The following is a 21,273-nucleotide window of genomic DNA, read 5'->3' as shown; positions in this document are numbered from 1 at the left end:
TCACAGGAATTTCAAATTAGGAATGTGTCACAGGCAGCAAAGGGTGGCATCCGGGGTCAGCACAGTCACATCATTTTAGTTATTCCAAAGGGCTGTTAATGAGTCACTGGGCTCGGAGATTTTCCACTCAAACCAAGAGGAGACAGCAGCCATTGCTGCCCCTGAATCCAGCTTCACCATGAAATAGTCTGTAGCTGAGTTAGTCTGCAGCAGCATCAAGGGCACATTAGGAACAGTCTCCATTCCTGTCCAGACTCTTTGGGGCTTTCCCTACATTTGGAGATCTGGCAACAGCGCACAGGCAAATGAGTTGTAAAGTCTGATTTCACTTGTTTCTGTAGTCTTCACCTTCCGTGCATCAATACAGGTACAAGTCAGTTAATTATTACAGATTTTAAGTCTCCGAAGACAATTCCTGTGGCCAAAATAGCAAGAGTGGGTAGTCTTTGAAACATTAAAGAAAAAAAATAGCTTGAGTCACCACTCTTGTTTTTCTGTAAATAGTAACAAAATTTCAAAGCCAAGAAAAAAAGGTTTAAATGAAATATGCCTACAGTCCTGTACCTGGTAAAAAGTGAATAATGGAGTTCAGAGGTGAGACTGCATGGGAAAGACATCCAAATAGGAAGGAACTAGCAGCTTTCAAGCAGCAGTAGAACCTTTTCTTCTTCCTTAACTGGTATTTCATCTGATCCTTTTGTAATTATTCAAGTTAACATGTTTTTCACACCTGTCTGAAAAACAATTTGAAATACAAAACTGGGAGCAGAAAAAGGAAAGAACTGCATTTCGTAGGAAAAAAAAAAAAAACACCACTTTATACAGTCTGTCAAATTCTGCCTTGGAAAAAAGAACCTCAATTTAAATAAATGTGTCAGTAATTTCAGGTAGGACAGATTTTATTTATTAAACAGGTTGGAGATGGAAATGAGAGGGAAATAAATACACAAGGCATTAAATACAACAAAAATAACCAAGTCCTTCTTAAAATAAACACTGTATCCTACATGCTGGTAGAAGAGCTCAAATCGCCTCGTTCTGCCAAGACATATACAGAACAGCCATTACCGCAGATGCTTTGCCATAACAATGTCCCTTCTCCCTTCCCAAGGGATTTTGATGCCAAATAAATCAGGCAATAGCCAGAGTATCTAAACTCACCAAGCAGAGATCATTGACGTTTCATAAGCTTAAGCAGGCATCTCGCCCTCGAAAGGACTGGCAGCAGCCCTAACTCATTGTATTTTCATTTCTGCCATTGGAGTTCAGGTGAACTGGTGCAGTTACACTCCACAAAAGAATGTAGGGCCCCAGGCAGGAGCCAGCACACCACAGTGCCCAGAAAGCAGAGCACTGCACTGGGAGCCAGGCTGCTGGGAGCTCCCCTAAGCCAGCACCACATGGCAAAAGCCCAAGCACAGCGTTCAGCTCAGGCCTGACCCACACGGAGGTAACACAGAGTTCATGTGTTTGCTTCACAACACGGTCATCATCCACAGTGCTTCCCTGTCGTCATCTGGCACTGCCTCTGAGATATTTGGGTTTAATTTTTTTGTTTGTTTAAAAAGATTTCACATACAAAAAAAAAAAATCTACCAGTAAGTAGTACACGCACAGTTCTAAAACAATTTAAAATATATTTTTCTTTCCACAACATTTAATTAGAATAGATTAAATAAAAAAGTCACGAAGTATAAGTCAGTCAGTCAATAGGATAGACTGTTGCCTTCAGTACAAACAGAGCTACCACTGTAACAGAGATCAGGGAGCTTTGAAAGACAAAGACTGCATTTTGCATATATGCTGTTACCTACCAAACAGCTTCGAAATACTAGAATCAACATTTCCAAATACAGCCCACAGTTAACGTGTATTTCAAGCCATTCACACAGTACCTGTTAGGAAACAGGTTGTTAATCGACAGAAAAAAAAATAAAAGAATAAAAGAAAAGACTGGATTTCTTTTACTAGTATCCACAGTCATAAACTGAAAGCGTTCATAAAATCTGTCCACTTGAGCCCAAATAAATCTATAAACTCTCATCCACAGTAAATATTTCAAGTTGAGCCATATTTGGTGCAGCAATGATTGTGACCCAAATGTTTTTATCAATAGCCCTTAATACACTTACCTATCCCAATCTTCATGTATATTATCCCCACCACTCAACAGAAGAGCACTCTCCTAAATCAAAACGAAAACAGCACACAGATGCTAACACTTAACATGTGAATGTAGAAGCTCTGGATACAGTAATATAGTATGGAGATATTTTGTTCCTTCAGTGGTGAGTTAATTTATCAGAAAGCTGCACACATCCATTTTAATAAAACGCACCATTTTAGGTTCATTCTCAAAGGTTGTCTGTCAAGAATTGATCTACTGTAACTTAAACCTGGTGATTTCCACAGGGTGAGTGTTGAATCACTTTGAAATAAGCATCTTATTTAATAAAATGCTATTGAATGTTCTGCAGTTATAATTTTCCAGGCAACTTACTTTAAAGGGGAAAGGAAGCTGCATTATTTCAAGAAACACACTGAGAACTTGAAACCTGCATATTAAGCCAAATAATTTGCAATTGGCATCATATCTGGGAATCTAACCTCAAAATTCAAATCTCAGTTTCTAATTCAAGAAGAGATCTGAACCAGAACCATTAACTAAATGGTTCTTCAAAGGGAAAGAGTCAGTTCTGCAACCTCAATCCAGATCCAAATTCTGGGACTCCCATTTATGATCCCAAATATGCCCAGTCACAGTGTAAAGAGTCTTCGTTCTTATCAGTGCCTGGGGCCATTGATGATCTGGTGTTTGTTCCATTTTGAAGTTCAAGATAACAAAATGGGAGTGAGAAGAGCTATGTGCAAAAGCTGACATCTCCAAAAGAAGAGAATTTCCATGGCAAGAACCTAAGAATCGGGTTACTGCTCATTTCAGGTCAGCGAGAGTCTACTGGCAGTGGGAAATGCAGGAATTTTCTCCCAGTTTTTGTAAGAAAGTTTTCAGCTTATACCTGTTCCTAATCTCTACAAAACTGGCACAGATTCTTACACAAAAAACACCTTCCAACATCTGAACACCTTCCACACAGGTAAATGTGACCTGGGACACTTGAGTTAACCTTCTCCAAGCCGCTAATAACAATTATCTATACAGGATGCAAATGTCTGCATTAGCGTCACTTTGCTGGTGTTGCTAAACCCCCACTACTGATGGATCGTTTCAGGTCTTGTGCAAACTGCCCCTCATTCCCCTGCAGAGAAATGAGCTTTGCAGAACTGCAAAACAAAGGTTTCATTCATGAGTGGTTTTTAATTCAGGATGAGAACATCATTTTCCAGAGATACTCTCAGGAATTGTGTTCCTTCTCATTTTATAGCCATCTATGCTAGAATTTTTGAAAGAAAAAAACAAAAGCCAATGTACCCAAATAAGGTGATCAAAAATCTCAACAGCAGACTCCGAGTCCCATTACTGCAGGAGATGCATTATCCCAGCTGTCACTTGCGGTCACTAGTTTCATGCATTCACCGTAAAAAAGCACAGAGATGGCAAAAATTCATCTAAGACCAGTACCTGATCCATCTCTAGCAAACCTCCCAGCTACTGTAAACGACACGGGTATGGTTGAGCGCAGAACGAGGTGCACCTTCGCATCAAGTCAGGGTGCTCTCTGTCACAGCAAGGCCCAGCTCCCACCATCCCTCACCAACCTACGTACTAAGTATTCCTATATAATACTTCCCACAGAGGAGAAAAAACAGACATGGAGGATAATTCCCTCTGAGATCTAGATGACATATACTCTGCAAACTTGAACTATTTGCGTGACTCGATATAAGGTCACACTCTGTGGCAGCACAGTGTGCCAGTCTGCCTCTTCGGAGTGGACACCAGCATTTCACCATCCCACAGTTCCCACTCCATTCCTAGCAGAGACAGTGCTCTTACATCTTGTTTGACCAAGGACACAACCTCAGCCTGTTCCAGGAGACTCCACTTCCTCACTACAACCCCAGTTTGTGCAAGAACCAACAATCCAGCTGGTAACCTCCAGCACTGACCCAAATGCCACATTTTACAGACATAAAACTCTCCTGTCACCCTTGTCCGGACAGCACAAGGCCTGGCAAAGGACAGTCACTGCTCTCCAGCTCTCTGCTGACACCTTCCTACTTCTCCATCAAACTCTCAATGTGTATGTTCCCCGTCCTTCCCGGTCTGTGTCCAGTACTGCAGATTGTCGGTACTAGAAGGACAGAGTGTGACAGCAGCCAAAGGCAGGTCATGGGCTGCATCTTCCAACTGCAGCAGAGACACCGATGTGCATGTGATGAATCTGAGCAATCCATTACATAACAAAACTTTGGAACCCAAAAGGCCAGATTCCCTTCCGAGCATGCAATCTGCTCTATTTTCTGTATATGAACTATCCATAAATTGCCAGCTCAGCCCACAGATGAGTAAAATTTAACTTATACAATAGCAGATGCTAGGGCTTTTTTAATTTTTTTTTCTTAGGGATTTCACAACAGTATAATGTACTGTAGAGGCAAATTACTGTCATGCTAAATCTGCTTTCTGATCCCACCCCTCCACTGCACATTCCTCAAATAAATTGATGCTTATTATTTCAGTAAAATGGTGCTGTTACATACGCCTCTGTGTACAAAGTGGGATAATAAATTTGAATTATTTCTAGATGCTCTGATGCAGACAAATGTTTGAAAGTTAACTTTCACTCACCCTGAAGTTTTTATGGAACACCACGTTTGCTCAGCAGTTGCACTTCCCTACACCTGCCCACTGACTTCTAAAGCCATTTATTGTGTCAGAATCCAGGCTGTGAATTACATGTATTTTCCTGTCATTTGCGGTCCAGCCATTCAAAGAAAGTCCACAGGTGCGTTGTTTTTAATATGTAACCAACTGATTATCACTGTCATAAGCCTCAGAGTGTGGCTACCCTGAAGCCAGTCTTTTAGGGAAAGCATAAACCCGAACTCATCAGAATCCATCCACATTCAAAGAAAAACCACAAAACACACCACTTTTCCTTAATTCTACTCACCTATGCTGAAAAGACATGCTTACAGAGCTATTCCTTACAAGTATCCCTTTGATAACTTCTAATTCTTCCATCCTTACTCTGTCTTGTTTGTTCTTATTGCTATATGATGTTAAATTAACATTTCCTCTCAACATACATTGCAAAATAATGTTCGTATTACTGGCCAAATGAGAGCTGAGCATCTTCCCCGATAAAAGGTGACATTAAAACCTAACCACTTTCATCTGAAAAAATGCATAATTTTAACAGAAATGTTAAAGAAGACAGCAATTCTGTCTTCTTCCTGTGGTCATTTAAGCAATGGTATTTGTGTTGTTCCAGCCCAACTAGAAAAGGTGCTTACCAAACAGAGCGTGCTTCAGCATCTCATAAAAAATGTAGTCACTCATAACCCAAATTCAAGCCTAGTTTTCCAAGCTGCAGTAATTTACAGCTGCACGTACAGCAGAGAGGAAAATGAGGAATTTTTCCAAGCTATTTGCTAAAAACAACTCTTGGGGCTGATTTTCACACACATTTAGATGCCTAAAGACACCTACTGGCATTTTCCATGACTAGTTGGCAGCGAGCTATTCAAACCCAGACAGCTATGTGCATTGCTGGGCAATTAAATGCCTCCAGTCTCCAGCCCTGCATCCTGCAGCACTTGTTAACTTGGAGAAATTCCATCACCCAAACGCTTGCATAGAAAAATGTTCCATAACAGCTTATGAACGACACCGTAAAACGCACAGAAGTAGTAGTTACATGTGGCAGTAACCTACTGAGTAGGATATCGGACGGAAAGAGGTACATACACAACACACTAATGGTTATGCCCAAGCACCACACTTGCTGACAGCGTGTTTTCTCATCACTGAGAGCACTTCTGCCATGTTAAAGTGCTTCAAGAACATCTTACAGAAGTATCAGCCACATAACATCATTTTGTCCTTCTGATAATTAATTCTTTATACTCCTGGCCAGGGCAGGAGGACACCTGACTATAGGAGAAAGCTAAATCAAAAATGATCAAAGTCTTAGTTTGTACCAGCAGATGTTATGAATCACATTTATCTCCAAACATGTGGGAGATCTTTTGGGTTTTTTTGCAAAGAGCTCTGAATCTGGAGTCATCACAAACCGTATTCTAGATCACTTATGCACAAGTTTTATGCAAGGCATATGAATAAACCCCTAACTATTGCACATTAACAGTTGTACTAGAGTTAACCCGTGGCAGCTACACAGCGGGCACAGGCCTGCTTATAGGATTATGGTTTGACTTGTGTTTTCCCAAGGTCAGAACTGGAAACTGAAGCCACATTATTTTATGTATTTTGGAAAAAGGCTTCCTGTGAGCTCCTGTTGTTCAAATGAGAAAACTAGTTTCTTAATGGCAAGGACTGTCAGGCAATGAGGATCAGTTCAGTTAGATAAACCTGATCCAGAAACTGCAAGTCCAGACTATTCCAGTTATACTGAATATGTGTTTACAAAGCAATCACCTCTGTCTATTTGTCAAGTAATAATAATAAAAAATGTTTAAACTGAGAATCTCATAACAAGTATTTTTCTTTTCCCTTCAGAAATATGGTAGGCTGATAAACAGAGAAGTACATCTTAGCGCAGGACAGATGACAAGGCCAATTGTCAACTCTCAGACACATTTTTATTTATTTGAGAGATTTCTGATATTTTACATTATTGTTGAGGCTACATTCAAGTCAATTTATAGGTCAAATTCTGCCTCAAAAACAAACACCCACCTCTCCTTCTGAGTCACTTAGTGAAAGCCCCTCACTGGCACAAAACTTCCACTCATCGATATGAATTACAACGCAAACCTGAAAAACAGAACTGGGCTGTGATATTTTGTCTTAAGAGGACACAGTCAAAAATCATAATACCCAAGATTTCACTCCTGATAACTTCTGGGAGCCAAAGCTGATGTGTTATTGCAGGCTAAGATTTTGTTTTTTTCATAGGTACACTGCTTTGTTACTGCAGTAACATTTTATTTAAATAACACTTTGTATCGGGACAAATACACAGAACGCAAGAATTACATAGACAATGCAACAGAAACTATGTCAAGTTCTAAATTGTACAATCTCACTGTACAAAAGCAAGAAGTTGAAGACTTTTGGATAAACCTATATTACAATAGAACATCTGTTGTGCCTCAATTCTGTAGCATCTCTGAAAACATCATCCTTTTACACAGAACTGATTTTATGCTATTTAGGGACAGCAGAGAATTACACAATGAACTATTTACATTCAAGGTAGATGATCTGCTTTTGATGATGGTTTACATTGGAAACAGTTTTTGAGATGTAAATAAAGGATTTAATTTTCAAAACTGAATGTTTCTTTAGAATACCTTGATTTTAAGATATTCTGTATGAGAAACCTGACACCTGATTTGCAAAGTGATACATATGTTCAACTCCAGGAAAATTGCTCATAATTACAGGTACTCAGCAACTATGAAATCAGCTATGGTTTGACACAGGGTTTCTAAGAAAAGAAGCACCCAAAATGTCTCTTCACATTACTTTGGTTTATAGACATAATTAAATAAGGTAACTTGTTTGTGTGTGCTCTTGTCTGTATGCATACACCTATGCATCCCTGATGCTGCAGCTTTAAATCTGAGCAACTTTAGCCAAAGCTAAAGAACTCTTGGTGAGTTATAAAACTGAATTACCCATAGGTAAAGTTAAGCATGTCCATAAATAAGCACATAAATTGAACAAAATTGTGCCTGCAAAAAAATCAGGCATGAATTTTCTTGCTTTTGTAAGAGTCCATTAATATATTAATAGATGTTTTACATATTTTATACACTCAGATATATACATATATTTTATCAGTAACATGTGCTTACATACATACGCAGAAATGTGAACATGTGTCTACTCTTACAACGCACACACTCACATTCCCTTATCTGCACACATTCAAGTTCTTCATTTTTAAAGAAAATGCCACCATTTAATAAACACTGGAATTAGTTCCAGTTTCTCCAGAATTTTAGAATTATGGAAAAAGGTAACTTACATCTGTCATTGCATATGGAAAAAAAGAAAAAATCAGAACTTTACAACCAAATTAAAATAAAAAGACCACACACACCCCTCGTGCTACCAGCTTTCCAATTAGGAGTCAAGATATTGGAATGAATCTGGTATAGATGCAATAAGCAATGGCAGCTTCTTGCATGAGTATTTCGAAAATCAACGCGAATCTTTTGGAAGATAAATTAGTACCAGTTTATGATGAGCAGAAAGTTCTTTCCTAAACAGGTCACTGCTGAGCCCCTTTCTTCTTCTGCTCAAGCTCCTGCAGGCGTTCCTCACGGCACTGGGCGTGCTGCGTCCCCACTTTGTGGGCTGTCTCGGTGGCTGCGATGTCAATCTGTGCATATCGGGATGATCCACTCCCTGAAATACCAAATGAAACCATGTAAAAGGTTACATCCCTCTCATATTCCTGGGTAAAACTGACCCAGGGTTAAGCTATTGAGATGCTTCTTCTATAGATTTCCTAGATGATCTTGGTCTAGTCTTAAAGCAAGCTCTATAAACAGAGTAAGATGATAACCACAACTGGGAAAAAAAAAATTAAATAAAACCCTCAAAAGCTTTGTTACCTCCATATTTTGGCTATCTGTTTTTCTTCAAGTAAGCAATGAGCCACATGTATTTCTGCCCAGGTTTGAGTCTCCACCTCTACTCTTCCTGGTAGAAGACAAAATTGAATTCAGCTCTCCCATTTCTGGAAGGCTTCATCAGCAAGCTACTAGTAAGTAAATGAATAGCACCTGGTATTTGTAAAGCAAACACCATTGGTAGGGCAGTTGGCAGGGATTCTTCTTTGTGTGGAATAGGTGCTCTGAAGGTTTACCAGATCAGCCACCTTCAGGCTTAGGCAGAATAACAATTTAACCCAATAATCAGCAATAAGAGAGATTAAAGCTGCTCAGTCTGTTCAACAGCAGAACAGGTCTGTCTAGGCAAAGGTACAACCCTGGAGGCTGGATAAACTTTAGTATGGCAAAATAAAATATTCATGGACATTAGAGGCACCTTCAGTTATTCAAGTTGAGCACAGGAGGGTGGTTGACTTTTAAGAAACTATGTCTTAATGCGTTGGTTCACTGTCCTTAAAAAGAAGATAAACCACCACTTTTATATCTCAACAGGATGTTGTACAGAGAACTACGTTTAAAGTCTGGGAGAACCTTAGAATTATTTAACTAGAGCCATATGAAGAACCAAAGGGGAAAACACTAGCATTTCAAAGTTGATAAAACTTGCTGAAATTAAAAGTATACAAATTAAAATCTCAGTAGCTGAAAACTAAACATGGAAAACCCATTAATACCAAGTGTGAGCAGTTAAATCCCAGACCTGATTAGAGGTTTTCTGTAAGGAAGGATGCATCTCCAAATGATAATACATGATAGCTATGATGCATGTTTATGTGCAAATTGCCCATTAAGAATTGGAAATAAAATACCTAGATCCAGACAAAAGAACCAAAACAAACTACTAATAAAAATCAAATAATCGGACTGCCTTCCTCTCTTTAGCACTTTCACACATCCTCATGGACAGCAGATAGAGGAACACTTTGTTCTATTCTTAAGCATCTGCTGCATGACTCCCAGAGTCAGTGTCTTCAGGAGCAAGCCCTGTACACCTACACCTACACCCACAGCCCTGTTTCTGAAGCCAACCAAGACCAATTAAGTGAGTGTAGTCCTAATATGTGCGATGAAAACCTTGAGAACACAAATCAAGTCCCTCTGTCAGACTCCACAGACACAGAAATGTTCACTTTAGAAGGAGTGCATATACAATGCACCTGTCAGAGGGATGCAACATCTTATAGAACCTCATTACTCAAAAATCTTTTCCAAAAGAGTTGGCAGTTCCAAGAACTGCCTCACAAATGTACCAGGGTTCAACTCCTCTGTTAACAAGAGCCTACGGATAGACAAGAAATTGAGATTCCCATTACAGTTCGCATTACTGCTTCCTTTGCTGTTCCAATGGAACTGTAGACTTCCTTACCTCTTATGCTTGTGCTAGGTTCTTGAAGTTCCAGTTCCATGTAATGAAGTTGTTTTTTGGAAGTAGGACTAACAGGAATATTCACATAGGTGGCTGTCTCACTGTAGGGTCGATCTGATGCAGGAACATCACCTGAATAACCTACTGCTCCTTCTAAAATAAGTAACACATTATTAGAGACACTGTTGGCAACGACCAACGATGCATTTCATAAAAACATGATGTTCCATCAAATGTTCTCAAAGCAAACATTCAGTGGCAACAACTCAGTTTGCCAAGCAGTACATTCCTCGGTAGTAGATGGGACATGTGAAGACTAAGGCTTCTACAGAAAAGACTCTCAGAGTCTGATCAAGTCAGGATCTGTGCAGAAGACCACAGACCACAGCAATTGAGCTTGCTTTGTTGTGACAGAAAGTGAACACTGTGCAGGAATTATCAAACAGAAGCGACGTGCAACACTCCCTCACAAGGGTTTCAGCTCTAACACAGGTTAGTAAACTTTATATGAAGCAATCTGTTCTGGGAAAATGTGAACTATTATATCATCTGCAAGAATAAAGTTCAAGAATTATGTCCTTACAACAGGGACTGAAGAACTGTTTAAAGCAAGGGGAAGGCTTCCCTGTAATGAGTTGAAAAAGATAGGAACAATGTCAAGTGGGGACAGACCAAGTTATAAAAGACTTCAATTGTAGGAAAAAAGTAGCAAATCAGACAGTGGAAAAACCTTTCTAATAGTACAGATCACAAGAACACTAGAGGAAATCTCACAGAGGCTGAAGAATTTCTGCATCTAGAAATTTCTTAAAAAGAGATGGACTAGCACCTACCAGGAAACAGTTCTCTATAAAGTGATTCTGACTTGAAGACAACTTTTTTTTTGTCTGCTGGAAGAATTCTCAAGACTTCTTCTAGCCTGACTTTCAATTATTCTAAACTTATCAGAAGTGAAACTAAGAGAGATTGTGGAAGCTGAATGTTCCATTCACTGGCCAACCAGGCATTTCAGCCTTCAACTCGTTCCTGACATCAGACACCTAAACCTAGATTTTTGATCCATGAATACCAAGAGACTAATCAGGATTGCCTGGGCTACAGGAGACCCAAATACACACCTGTATTCCCCCTATGCTTGGACAAGTCTTTGAGTCACATTCTCATTGTCCTGCTCAGCAGGTTAGCAATCACCTGCCTGTCCAGTCCAGTTGAAGTTCTTTCCCTTAAATACTTTCTGCTGTTAAGTCAAGTGACACAGAGGAGTGCAGAGGAAAAACCATATCACTTCCAGGTTTTCCCATTCCCTGAAGTTCTCCCTTTCCTTGTCCCTGCATAAACCTCCTATCGAAACTTTATTTGTCCAAATCACTGCTTTGCTTTTCTGCTTATTCAGACACTGTTAAGATGTGAATGGAAAGGCAATAGGTGATCAAAAGTTTTTAGAGGCTGGGAGAGAATTACTTCTTATATCCAACTGACAGCACCGGTGAATTAAGGGGAACTTTTTCTTCTTCTTGGGCTGTGTTATGAATAGCAGAGATAGCTCATACAAAGTCAGGTAACAGTAAGAGTTCTCAGGGGCTACAGCATGTTCCAGGATAATGGAATATCTCCAGGATTAAGCTATTTAAATCAAAGGAGTCTCCTAGGCAATCCAAAATCTTAAAAGCCAGGAAAGTAGGTCAATTTTCTGCCAGATTTTCATAAAGAAAACACAGGAACATCCATGGCGTAACTGAACATTTTTCTGACCATCAGACTTCAAGTTATTGTTCCAAAACCAGGTGTCAGGAACAAAAGGAAATTTCTATATCTTCATCAAACGTCATTCTCAGAAATCATCCTCGATACTTCTTTAAAGTATTTCAAAGAAATTTGGCCTGACTGTGCTAACAGGGATTTGGCAGAACCACGGCATTGAAAACCTGCATCCCAAATAGTTAAAATCATAAGCAAATTACAGCCTTAAGGACTAACATGGAGTCATGAATAGTCATGAAGGAAAAGATAATATTTGAAGTCTTTCTATACACTGTTCAAGTGAAGTCTCCTCAAAGCTAGCTGGCATGAAAACTGACACATTTCTCTACAGACCTACATAGTTGAGAGGTTTCAGGAAGCTGAATGTCATACCTGATGCAGACAAGCCAAGTGACTTTCCTGAGAACTAAAACACACACATGGAGAAAAATATATTAGTTGGTAGGGCTTTGTGCAAGGAAAGCAAAAGAAACACACAGATCAAAGTAATCCCTGTAGACAAATATTCTTCTCAAAGGACAAAAAAAAAAAGTTGGGCAAACTAGAGTGGAAGGAAAAGTCTTCTGTTGTTTAGTCTGTGCTTTCTTAATAGAAACTGCTTTCTTTGTAAACACAGAAATACTTGGATTTTCATTTTTCCTTCAAATTAAAAAAAAAAAAACCAACTCATTAGATAATAAAAACTGGCTTATGTTTGTTTGAAGAGAAAGGTTTATTTGAAAAGCACAAGACAGTCAAAAGCTTCTCCTAAGAAAACAAGGCACACACATAGAGCCATCAACAGAAGCAGAGCTTTCAACCATCCTTGCTGGATGGGCAAAGGGAGAATATGCTTACAAGCAGGGTCAGAGGATCAGTATCAGATCATTATGAAGGGAGAATTTGGGAGTAAACCAGACCAAAATACACAGTTACAACTCGGAGACATCTGAAAGAATTGGCAGAATATCATGACTGCTTGAGGAGAAAGGGAGGAAAAGCAGGAAGAAAAAAATATAGTTAAGCAAATAACAGGAGAAGAGTACAAGAGAAATACACTGGCATTGAAATGAGAATACAAAGAAAGGGAAAGATAGTATGACTGGGGAGGAAAGAAGAGAATGATATTTGAAACTGGTGTTTCAGCCTTTCTTTCAGGAAGTGCTAGCTATTCATATTTTTTACCCTAGATAGGCACCATTTTCAGAAATGTGTGATAAATAATGCAGAAAGAAAATCAACACCATAAACACAGCCCTGAGATAAGTGTGTGAGCATTCATGTAAAGCTGACACCTTTGAATGGAAAAAAAATACCTCAAAAAGAAATGTTTAGAAGAGATCACAACCATAAATATGAGATGTTAGTGTCCTCTTGTGCAGCTGGTCACAATGACTTGTACTCACCAAGTTCCTCAGGGTTGGTGGGAGTTCCAGATTCTGCAGGAAGTGTCAGCATCTCATAACCACCTTTAGGACCTAGAATACAGGAGCACCATCAACAGCTTTGGAGTTAGGAATTTGCACAACGAAAGAAAATCATATGATTTTCTGGTTCTGATTTGTAGCCTTCTAATCTGAATAATCACACTGAAAAATCTCAGAAAGTATAAAGAGTGACTAGTGCTGACCTTTCTGTGGTAGTGATGCCAGCATTATCTAATGAGTGCAACAGCAAGGAAATAAATGTTAGGACATTTTTGCAAGTATTCACACTGAAGGCCACTGAAGGCAACAGTGTATTTTGCTATACATTGATGTTGGAGCAAAGCCACCTTGAATGTATGAATCAGGGAGAAGTGCGTGGGTGATCTTGGGAGCATCTGGAAGACTCTTTTAAAATTCCACCTCCAGCATGATGGCGAACTTCTTGATTTCTGACAAATCTCTGCAGAGTATGCTTAAACTAGCCCTTCCAAAGACAACTTCGCTTTCCACGTACAAATCATGATCTTTGCAAGAAGCCAAGTTGCACAACATCATCAGTCCCTCCAGAGGATGAAGCTGAAAAAAGATGTCCAGGTTCCCTCATGATCTCAGACTCCACCCCAGTCAAAACAAGGCAAGTAAAAATGCTATGCTCATAGAATGAACATATTTGGATTAATTTTTAAAGACAAAAACTCATAATTTTTTCTGCTGATGTTTTTTCTTTCTCCATTTTACTGCAGAAGCACCTTTAAATGTGATGGCTTGGGGTTTTTTTTCCACCACATCATTTCTAGGGTACAGGATTTCTTATGGCCTGAGGTGGGTTTTTCTGGTGGGTGCCCTTTGTTAAAGTGCTGGCACCATTTTACTGCTGTGAATGAGATTTCTGCCTGTGCTGTGACACTTATCTCATCTGTCACTGCCTCTTCTAAACTTATCCCATCTGTCAATGTCTTTTTAACAAAAACCCTGCAAAGCAAAAAACCAAAAGAAATACGTAAGCCTTACAATAGGGAATCAAGCCATACATTACCTTTAACATTTTCTGAAGTTTAAAATAATTTAAGTTTAAATTAATTTAAATTCACATGCACACACATACCTCATAATCACTTATACCTACCAGTTTGGAGACTGTGCCCTCTGTGTACTTTCAAAGACCCAGAAGCTGCCATGACAGAAGCACCACCTGCTTTCAAAGACAGATATTCACATTAAATCTAAATACCTGTTGCTATTATTAGACACATGCTGTGCATCAGCATTTTAGTAGATGCTTCTGAAACATCAATAAAAAAATCGATAAGAATTGCAAATCGTTGTTCTTCATTTAAACAATATACTTTTTTTTCTAAATTCTTTATCCTGAGATTGAAGCATTATAATCTAATTTTGTTGTTTTCTTTCTTTAGAAAGAAAGGATGCTTTCTACAAAACTTCAGTATACTGGCCTCCCTGTTTGTGGTGAGTACTACCTTACTCACAGAGACAGTTGTCTTGAACTGAGGAGTAAAATGGCAATGAACACTGAGTGGGTAGTTGCCTTTCCAATCCATAACATAGCTTTGGCATCCACGAAGTTTGAAATATTCATTAAAATCTCCTCAGATTGGATTATTGAGTTAATGGGAAGAACTGTATCACACTTCAGTAGTCCACTGTCCAGTTTTAGACATGCCTACAGAAACAGGGGCAGAGTAAAGGGTAGGCGAAGGATTTAGCTTCCATAGGGTTGCAATCCAGGTCATAGCTCGTTCTTGTGAAATACCATTACAAGTGTTACAGCCAGGAAAGCTTTACCAAGGACATGTCAGATGGCACAGTCGAGTCTCCTTTCCCCAGCCCTATGCAGGTCAGCAGGTGCTGTCCTACGTACAGTATTAGATAATGGAAGTTTGAGGAAACAAGAGTTAGCAATTCAGAAAACTGCAGAACAGAACACTCAGTAAATAAGGAATTCGCTGGATGGTCACACTCAAAGAGTTGTGGTCAACAGCTCTATGTCCAGGTGAAGACCAATGACGAGTGGCCTTCCTCAGGGGTCAGTAGTGGTACCGGTGCTGTTTAACATATTTTGTCGGCAACACAGACAATGGGATTGAGTGACTCCTCAGTAAGTTTGCCTGTGACACCAAGCTGAGTAGTCCAGTCAACACACTGGAGGGAAGGGCCCCCATTCAGAGGGACCTTGACAGCCTTGAGAAGTGGTCTCATGTGAACCTCATGAAGTTCAACAAGGCCAAGTGCAATGCCCTGCACGTGGGTCAGAGCAATCCCAAGAACAAATACAGTCTGGGCAAAGAATGGCTTGAGAGCAGCCCTGAGAAGAACAACTTGGGGGTCTTGGTTGATGAGAAGCTCAACATGATCCACCAGTGTACGCTTGCAGCCAAGAAAACCGACTGTATCCTGCACTGCATCAAAAGAAGCATGACCCGCAGGTTGAGGGAGGTCATCTCCCCTCCTACTCTGCGCTTGTGAGACTCCACCTGAGGACTGTTCAGCTCTGGGGCTGCCAACATAAGAAGGACATGGACAGTTGGAGCAAGTCCAGAGGAGGCCACAGAGATGATCAGAGGCTGAAGCACCCCTCCAATGAAGACAGGCTGAGCTGGGGTTGTTCAGCCTGCAGAAGAGAAGGCTCTAGGGAGATCGTACTGCAGCCTTGCAGTACCTCAAGGGGACCTACAAGAAAGCTGGAGAGGGCCATTTTATGAGAGCTTGTAGTGACAGGACAAGGAGTAATGACTTTAAACTGAAAGAGGGTGGACTTAGATTAGATATAAGGAAGAAATTCTTCACCCTGATGGTGATGAGATGCTGAAACAGGCTGCCCAGAGAAGCTGTGGATGCCCCATCCCTAGAGGTGTTCAAGGCCAGGCTGGACGGGGCTTCGAGCAGCCTAGTCAAGTGGAAGGTGTCCCTGTCCATGGCAGGGGCATTGGAACTAGATGATATTTAATGTGATTTTCAAACCAAATCATTCTAGGATTCTGTTATTATATGGTTTAGTGGGGTTGGCAGTGTTAGTTTCACAGTTGAGCTCAATGATCTCAAAGGTCTTTTCTAAATGATTCTATAATTCTGTGTGGTGTGGTTTGTCTACAAACACACATCCCTTCTTTATTTACCCAGGAAACTAATCATCGTTATACCTACCTGTTTGGTTATTATTGTCCCTATCCAGCCATGAATGTCTTGTCTCTATTGTTGTCACCATGGGCACCAATGCACCAGCATTTTTTTCCTGACGTATAATTTCAAGGGAACTTCTTGTGCAAGTAAATGGTACTTGACAGAAATAAGGTAGGAGGCTGAGCATATGAGCAACCCTGCCACTGGTGACAGGGCAGCTGTGCCATGTACTGCTGGGTGTTGTGGATCAGGGGTAAAATTAACACTAAACTGGTGAATTGTCTCTGAGCAGATGAGACGCTTCTCTGCAAATTGTTTTTAAAATAGCATCCAAAAATTGTTGAAATTCTTACATTATATGAAAAAGCTCTGTAAGATAAATAGCAGCCTCAAACACCTAAGATATCTGCAGGACCTCAGAGTCTAAAGAAAATGGTAACTTCTTAATTATTCCCCTGTATAAACTATACATTCATACAATTTTTTTCTAATTCTAATAATTTCCACACTTACAAAAATTATTCTTACACTTTCGTAAAATAAATCTAAACAAAACCCACAGATTATTTAATTTAATGAGGAGAATTAATCAAAAAATAATAAACTCCTATTTCAGAAGTGCATAACTGGCCTAAAACCTTTAGTTTTTAAGACTTTGTGTACATAAGCCAAATATCCATGTAATACAAAGGTACAACAATTTTCAAGCACACCATGCTGAGAAACTGGTTTTGTATTTTAACAAATGAGATCAGATTGTAGAACCTTTATATACTCTAGTGAGGACTTAACACTAAAAATATTGTTTGAGATTTTATTTTTAACAAGATTGATGATAGAAATAAATGCAAAAATGGGATAGAAATTATAATGTCTTGGACTAACTGATTTACTTATTTTCCTTTTTCTCACCTCAGAGAATCCTGTCTCTGCATTATTAAGAATATCAGAATATGCTTTATGCAGCTGAAAGCCTTACCTTAATTTGAAGATTGTACCTTTACACTAATTGCAGCTTCATTACAAAATTGGTGTGGGGTATTTTTCTCCCTCAAAAACTTAATGTAATTCCGTAGAAATCACTCCACAGGAAACAGGGATTTCAGCCCACTTATGATCAAGTTCAAGTTTTCCCATTTGGAGCTGGTTTAAAAGAACTGTGTTAATGCTTCAGGGTTTGACCTGTTGCGTTTTCCCCATTTTCAAATCTCACACCTAACAAATATTTACATTGTCAAATCTCTCATGGAATTTTTTTTAAGCTCTGAACTGAGTCATATAAAGACATGTCAACAGAGATCAACCTATATATTTTCTTCCTTCTTCTTTATATCTACCATGTAAACTGGTTTGTTTCTTATTTTTGAATCTTAGGATATTTTCTGCAGGAACGGAAAAAATCAAGGTAGCAAGATGAATTTCTGAATGTATAAAGCATCCAGCAGGAGATGGACACTCCCTTCCATCGCTCTTTTTGTCTTACAAGGGATTGTTAAGAATAATTATTCCAGTTTGCCCTGCCATCCAGTTCTATGTGGCTGACTCGCTCAAGTCTTTGTTAAAACTGCGTGGCTCATCAAGAGAGTTGTTCCTGTTCTACTTTCCTCAGTGTGTAAGAGGAAGAAGATACTCAAAATGTGACAAAATGAAAATGAATATTTTGCATTCCTACATATGATTAGACTCAAAATGTCTGATGTAACTCAATGAGGACAGCCACCATTTGAAACATTTTTCTAACTTTATAGTCCTTTTTTTGTGCCAAGTCTTCAAAAATAAGCACAGTTTACAGCACATGTGCTACAAGAAAGAGCCATGAAAAAAGAAGGGGGAAGGGAAAGGAGGAAGGGGGAAGGGAAAGGAGGAAGGGGGAAGGGAAAGGAGGAAGGGGGAAGGGAAAGGAGGAAGGGGGAAGGGAAAGGAGGAAGGGGGAAGGCGGAAAGGAGGAAGGGGGAAGGCGGAAAGGAGGAAGGGGGAAGGCAGAAAGGAGGAAGGGGAAAGGGGCAAAGGAGGAAGGGGCAAAGGAGGAAGGGGGAAAGGAGGAAGGGGGAAAGGAGGAAGGAGGAAAGGAGGAAGGGGGAAAGGAGGAAGGGGGAAAGGAGGAAGGGGGAAAGGAGGAAGGGGAAGGGAAGATAGGGAAACTGAAATACATGCTATAAACTGAGCCCAGACACTTCGCGTTTTTGGATCCTGTCACCTATCATTACGTGTGAATAGACATGTGCAACACTGCACTGCATTTACCAAGCATTCACTTCTTACTGCTCAGCCTCCACTTTGCCTTCATGGAGAAGGTCACAAACTCTGAAGGTCTGGGCTATTAAATTTCCTGACAAGGAGTCAGGACAGAAGAGAACACTATGATCTACCATAAATTCTTGCTTCTTGTTGAATTAAAACTACCTTTATTATGAAGTACTTCGATCCACTCAGCCAAGCAACTTTTCCATCTCCTCCAAAGAGAGATAACCTTGCTTAAGACAGCATCCAAAGGCTGGAGATACTGATTGACAGGTGAAATACTGCAAGTACACCAGGAGGTTTTTTTGTGAAAATGTAATAATAGGCTTCCTAGTGCTGTATGATTGTGATATAAAACTTCTGTAAGTTTGTTACTCTTCAGTTTTCAAAGTGATTTCATATATTTTCTGTCAATCAAATGGTATTATCTGCAATATATAAAAGCTGAAGAGGATGCTTAAAAATGCTTACTTGGTCTACAGATTTCACCATATTCAGAAATGCCTCCTGACTCTCTAACAGTCAACTTTGGAAGTAGAAAAATTACAAATGGATTAGAAATGGATTCGAGCACAGTGACTGTTCAAATATTGCTCCACAAAGACAGCTGTTCAGTGTGTCCAAAAGAATCACAGAGGATCAAACTACCTCTTGCTGTTATTTATTCTCTCTTGTAGGGCCATTCCAGCCCAGCATCTCATCCTTAAAAATGTAAAAGTGTTAAGCTAGAATCATTACCATTTTCATGTACCAGCAAACTCAGTGTCTGTTTTTTGAAAAATATAACTTCAAAGACACTTTACATATATTTGCCTCAAAAATCTTCATGCATCTGAAGCTCAGTATCTATTTCAGCCAAGAATGAAGGTCACATAATGTGTTTCCTTAACAGCAGAAGAAGGGAAAAAAAAACTTAAAAAAAAGCTGAAATATTAACTCTTCTTGCCTCCACCTGTCAGGCCCCAATTGATTCTGAGAGTCACTAAGACCAAGGTTTAGCTTGAAAATGGAATACATACTTTAATCAGCTGAGCTCCTATTTTTCTTCCCCTACAGAATTTTTTTGAGTGCACTTATAAAACAAAGCACAATCAAGAAAACACATGCCATGTTATGTATTATGGCAGTGTTTTATTGACCAGTTTCTCATTATAATAAGGCTCTTTTATGACAGTGTTTAGCCCTAGCAGGTATGACATATTTATGATGGACACTGTCCAGCACACAGCCCTTTATTGGCTCAGTAGAAGTATCATGGTGTACTTTGTCTCCCTACATCTGAAGAGCTGACAACACATTTCCTAAAAAAAGAAACAAAAATTGTGACTTATAAATCATTTTCAACCTAAGCAACAACAATGAATGCAGTATCGCCCAGATTCTTCTTTCTCACTGTTTGCAATTAATCCCTTGAAAGCTTACTCCTAAGCTTGAAACAGAAATATCAGGCTGCATAGATTCTCACTAAAAATTTTTTAAATGCATGAAAGAAAGCCTATTTTTCCATTATAAAACCTAAGCTGTCAGACAGCTGAGTTTGTTTTCAGCACCCATCACCTGTTTATACTTCATTCTATTCTTTGTTTTCAATCTCCCTACCTTCACTCCCTATCTACCTAAGAACAATTTAATAGAGATCCAACATTCATAATCAGTGTTGAGCTGACATTTCAGCTAATTCCAATCCACGGCATTGTTTTATGTTTATTCTTTAACTAATTCTCTCAGAACATTTCCCATCAAGCATTGTGTAGATTTGGTATTACAAGTAAAGGGGCTGTCAGATAGCAAGAGTGTCTATTGCAATGCTGATGGATTTGCTCCTGTGAAATATGGAAAACATGGAACTGCACATATCAGAAAAAATAAATAAAAATAAAAACACAACTTCAGAGTCACAAAACTTAACAATATTTAAGTATGCTGCTTCCATGAGAGGATATTTGTGAACTTATTTTGCCAGTCAGCTATTGACTTTTGTAGTGCCAGAGCCTGCAGCACAGAAGTACAGAGAGATCAGACCTGCCACTACAGATGTTTAATTTCGGTGTTGAAATGCTCAAGGTTGGATCTGGCTCCTGGGAATGCCCAGGCAATCCTGAGCATCCCTGAGCTAATCGGAATGGACAAAGGTTTCTGAAATATGGAGCATAAAGCCTGTATGAAATGCTTTCTCCAGGGACTGCAAAGGGGCCTCAAGCCCTTCTGCAAACCCATTCCAGCTCTCAACTTCTCTAAACAGGAGCCCTGGGATTCAGCCTGTTCCATTCACATGGAATGGGTGGCAACCAAGGACAAGAGATAATGGCATTTCTCCCACACGTAAAACAGCATCATGATTTAAACATCATTCATAAAACAACAGAGTTGTGATGGAGCTCTACTCAAATGAGAAAATCCAAATATTTTGAAGGAGAGCATGAAGACATCATAACTAAGGGCTGAGGTTCCTATCTAAGCTGCTGCAATGAACTAGCAAGTAGCACAAGATTTAAATAATAGGCCTAAATCGCACCATAACTGTTAGGAAATACATTCTAAATGTAAGAATAGCAAGGAATTTCAGATGATTTAAGGATTCTATTGCAG

At 39.5% G+C, this 21,273-nt stretch overlaps 1 protein-coding gene across 8 annotated transcripts in view; it reads right to left on the bottom strand.

The window, feature by feature from the left end:
- Positions 1-6,556: 6,556 nt before the first annotated feature.
- Positions 6,557-21,273, bottom strand: part of DOK7 (docking protein 7) — a 66,692-nt gene continuing 51,975 nt past the window's right edge. The window contains exons 9-13 of one of the 8 annotated variants that reach the window (XM_071808524.1): positions 14,432-14,500; positions 13,285-13,356; positions 10,139-10,291; positions 8,330-8,503; positions 6,578-6,901 (exon numbers count right to left, since the gene is read on the bottom strand). In XM_071808524.1, coding sequence (XP_071664625.1) covers positions 8,367-8,503; positions 10,139-10,291; positions 13,285-13,356; positions 14,432-14,500 — 431 coding nt within the window. In that variant the 3' untranslated portion in view covers positions 6,578-6,901; positions 8,330-8,366. Of the gene's footprint in view, positions 8,504-10,138; positions 10,292-12,271; positions 12,306-13,284; positions 13,357-14,431; positions 14,501-21,273 lie in introns of those variants that run through there. The other 7 variants (XM_071808527.1, XM_071808525.1, XM_065836720.2 and 4 more) reach the window with 7 other exon arrangements.

Source organism: Patagioenas fasciata, chromosome 4, assembly GCF_037038585.1.
Source record: "Patagioenas fasciata isolate bPatFas1 chromosome 4, bPatFas1.hap1, whole genome shotgun sequence".
NCBI lineage: Eukaryota > Metazoa > Chordata > Aves > Columbiformes > Columbidae > Patagioenas > Patagioenas fasciata.
Note: the sequence above shows the minus strand (reverse complement) of the source record. Positions and strands in the feature narration are given on the sequence as shown.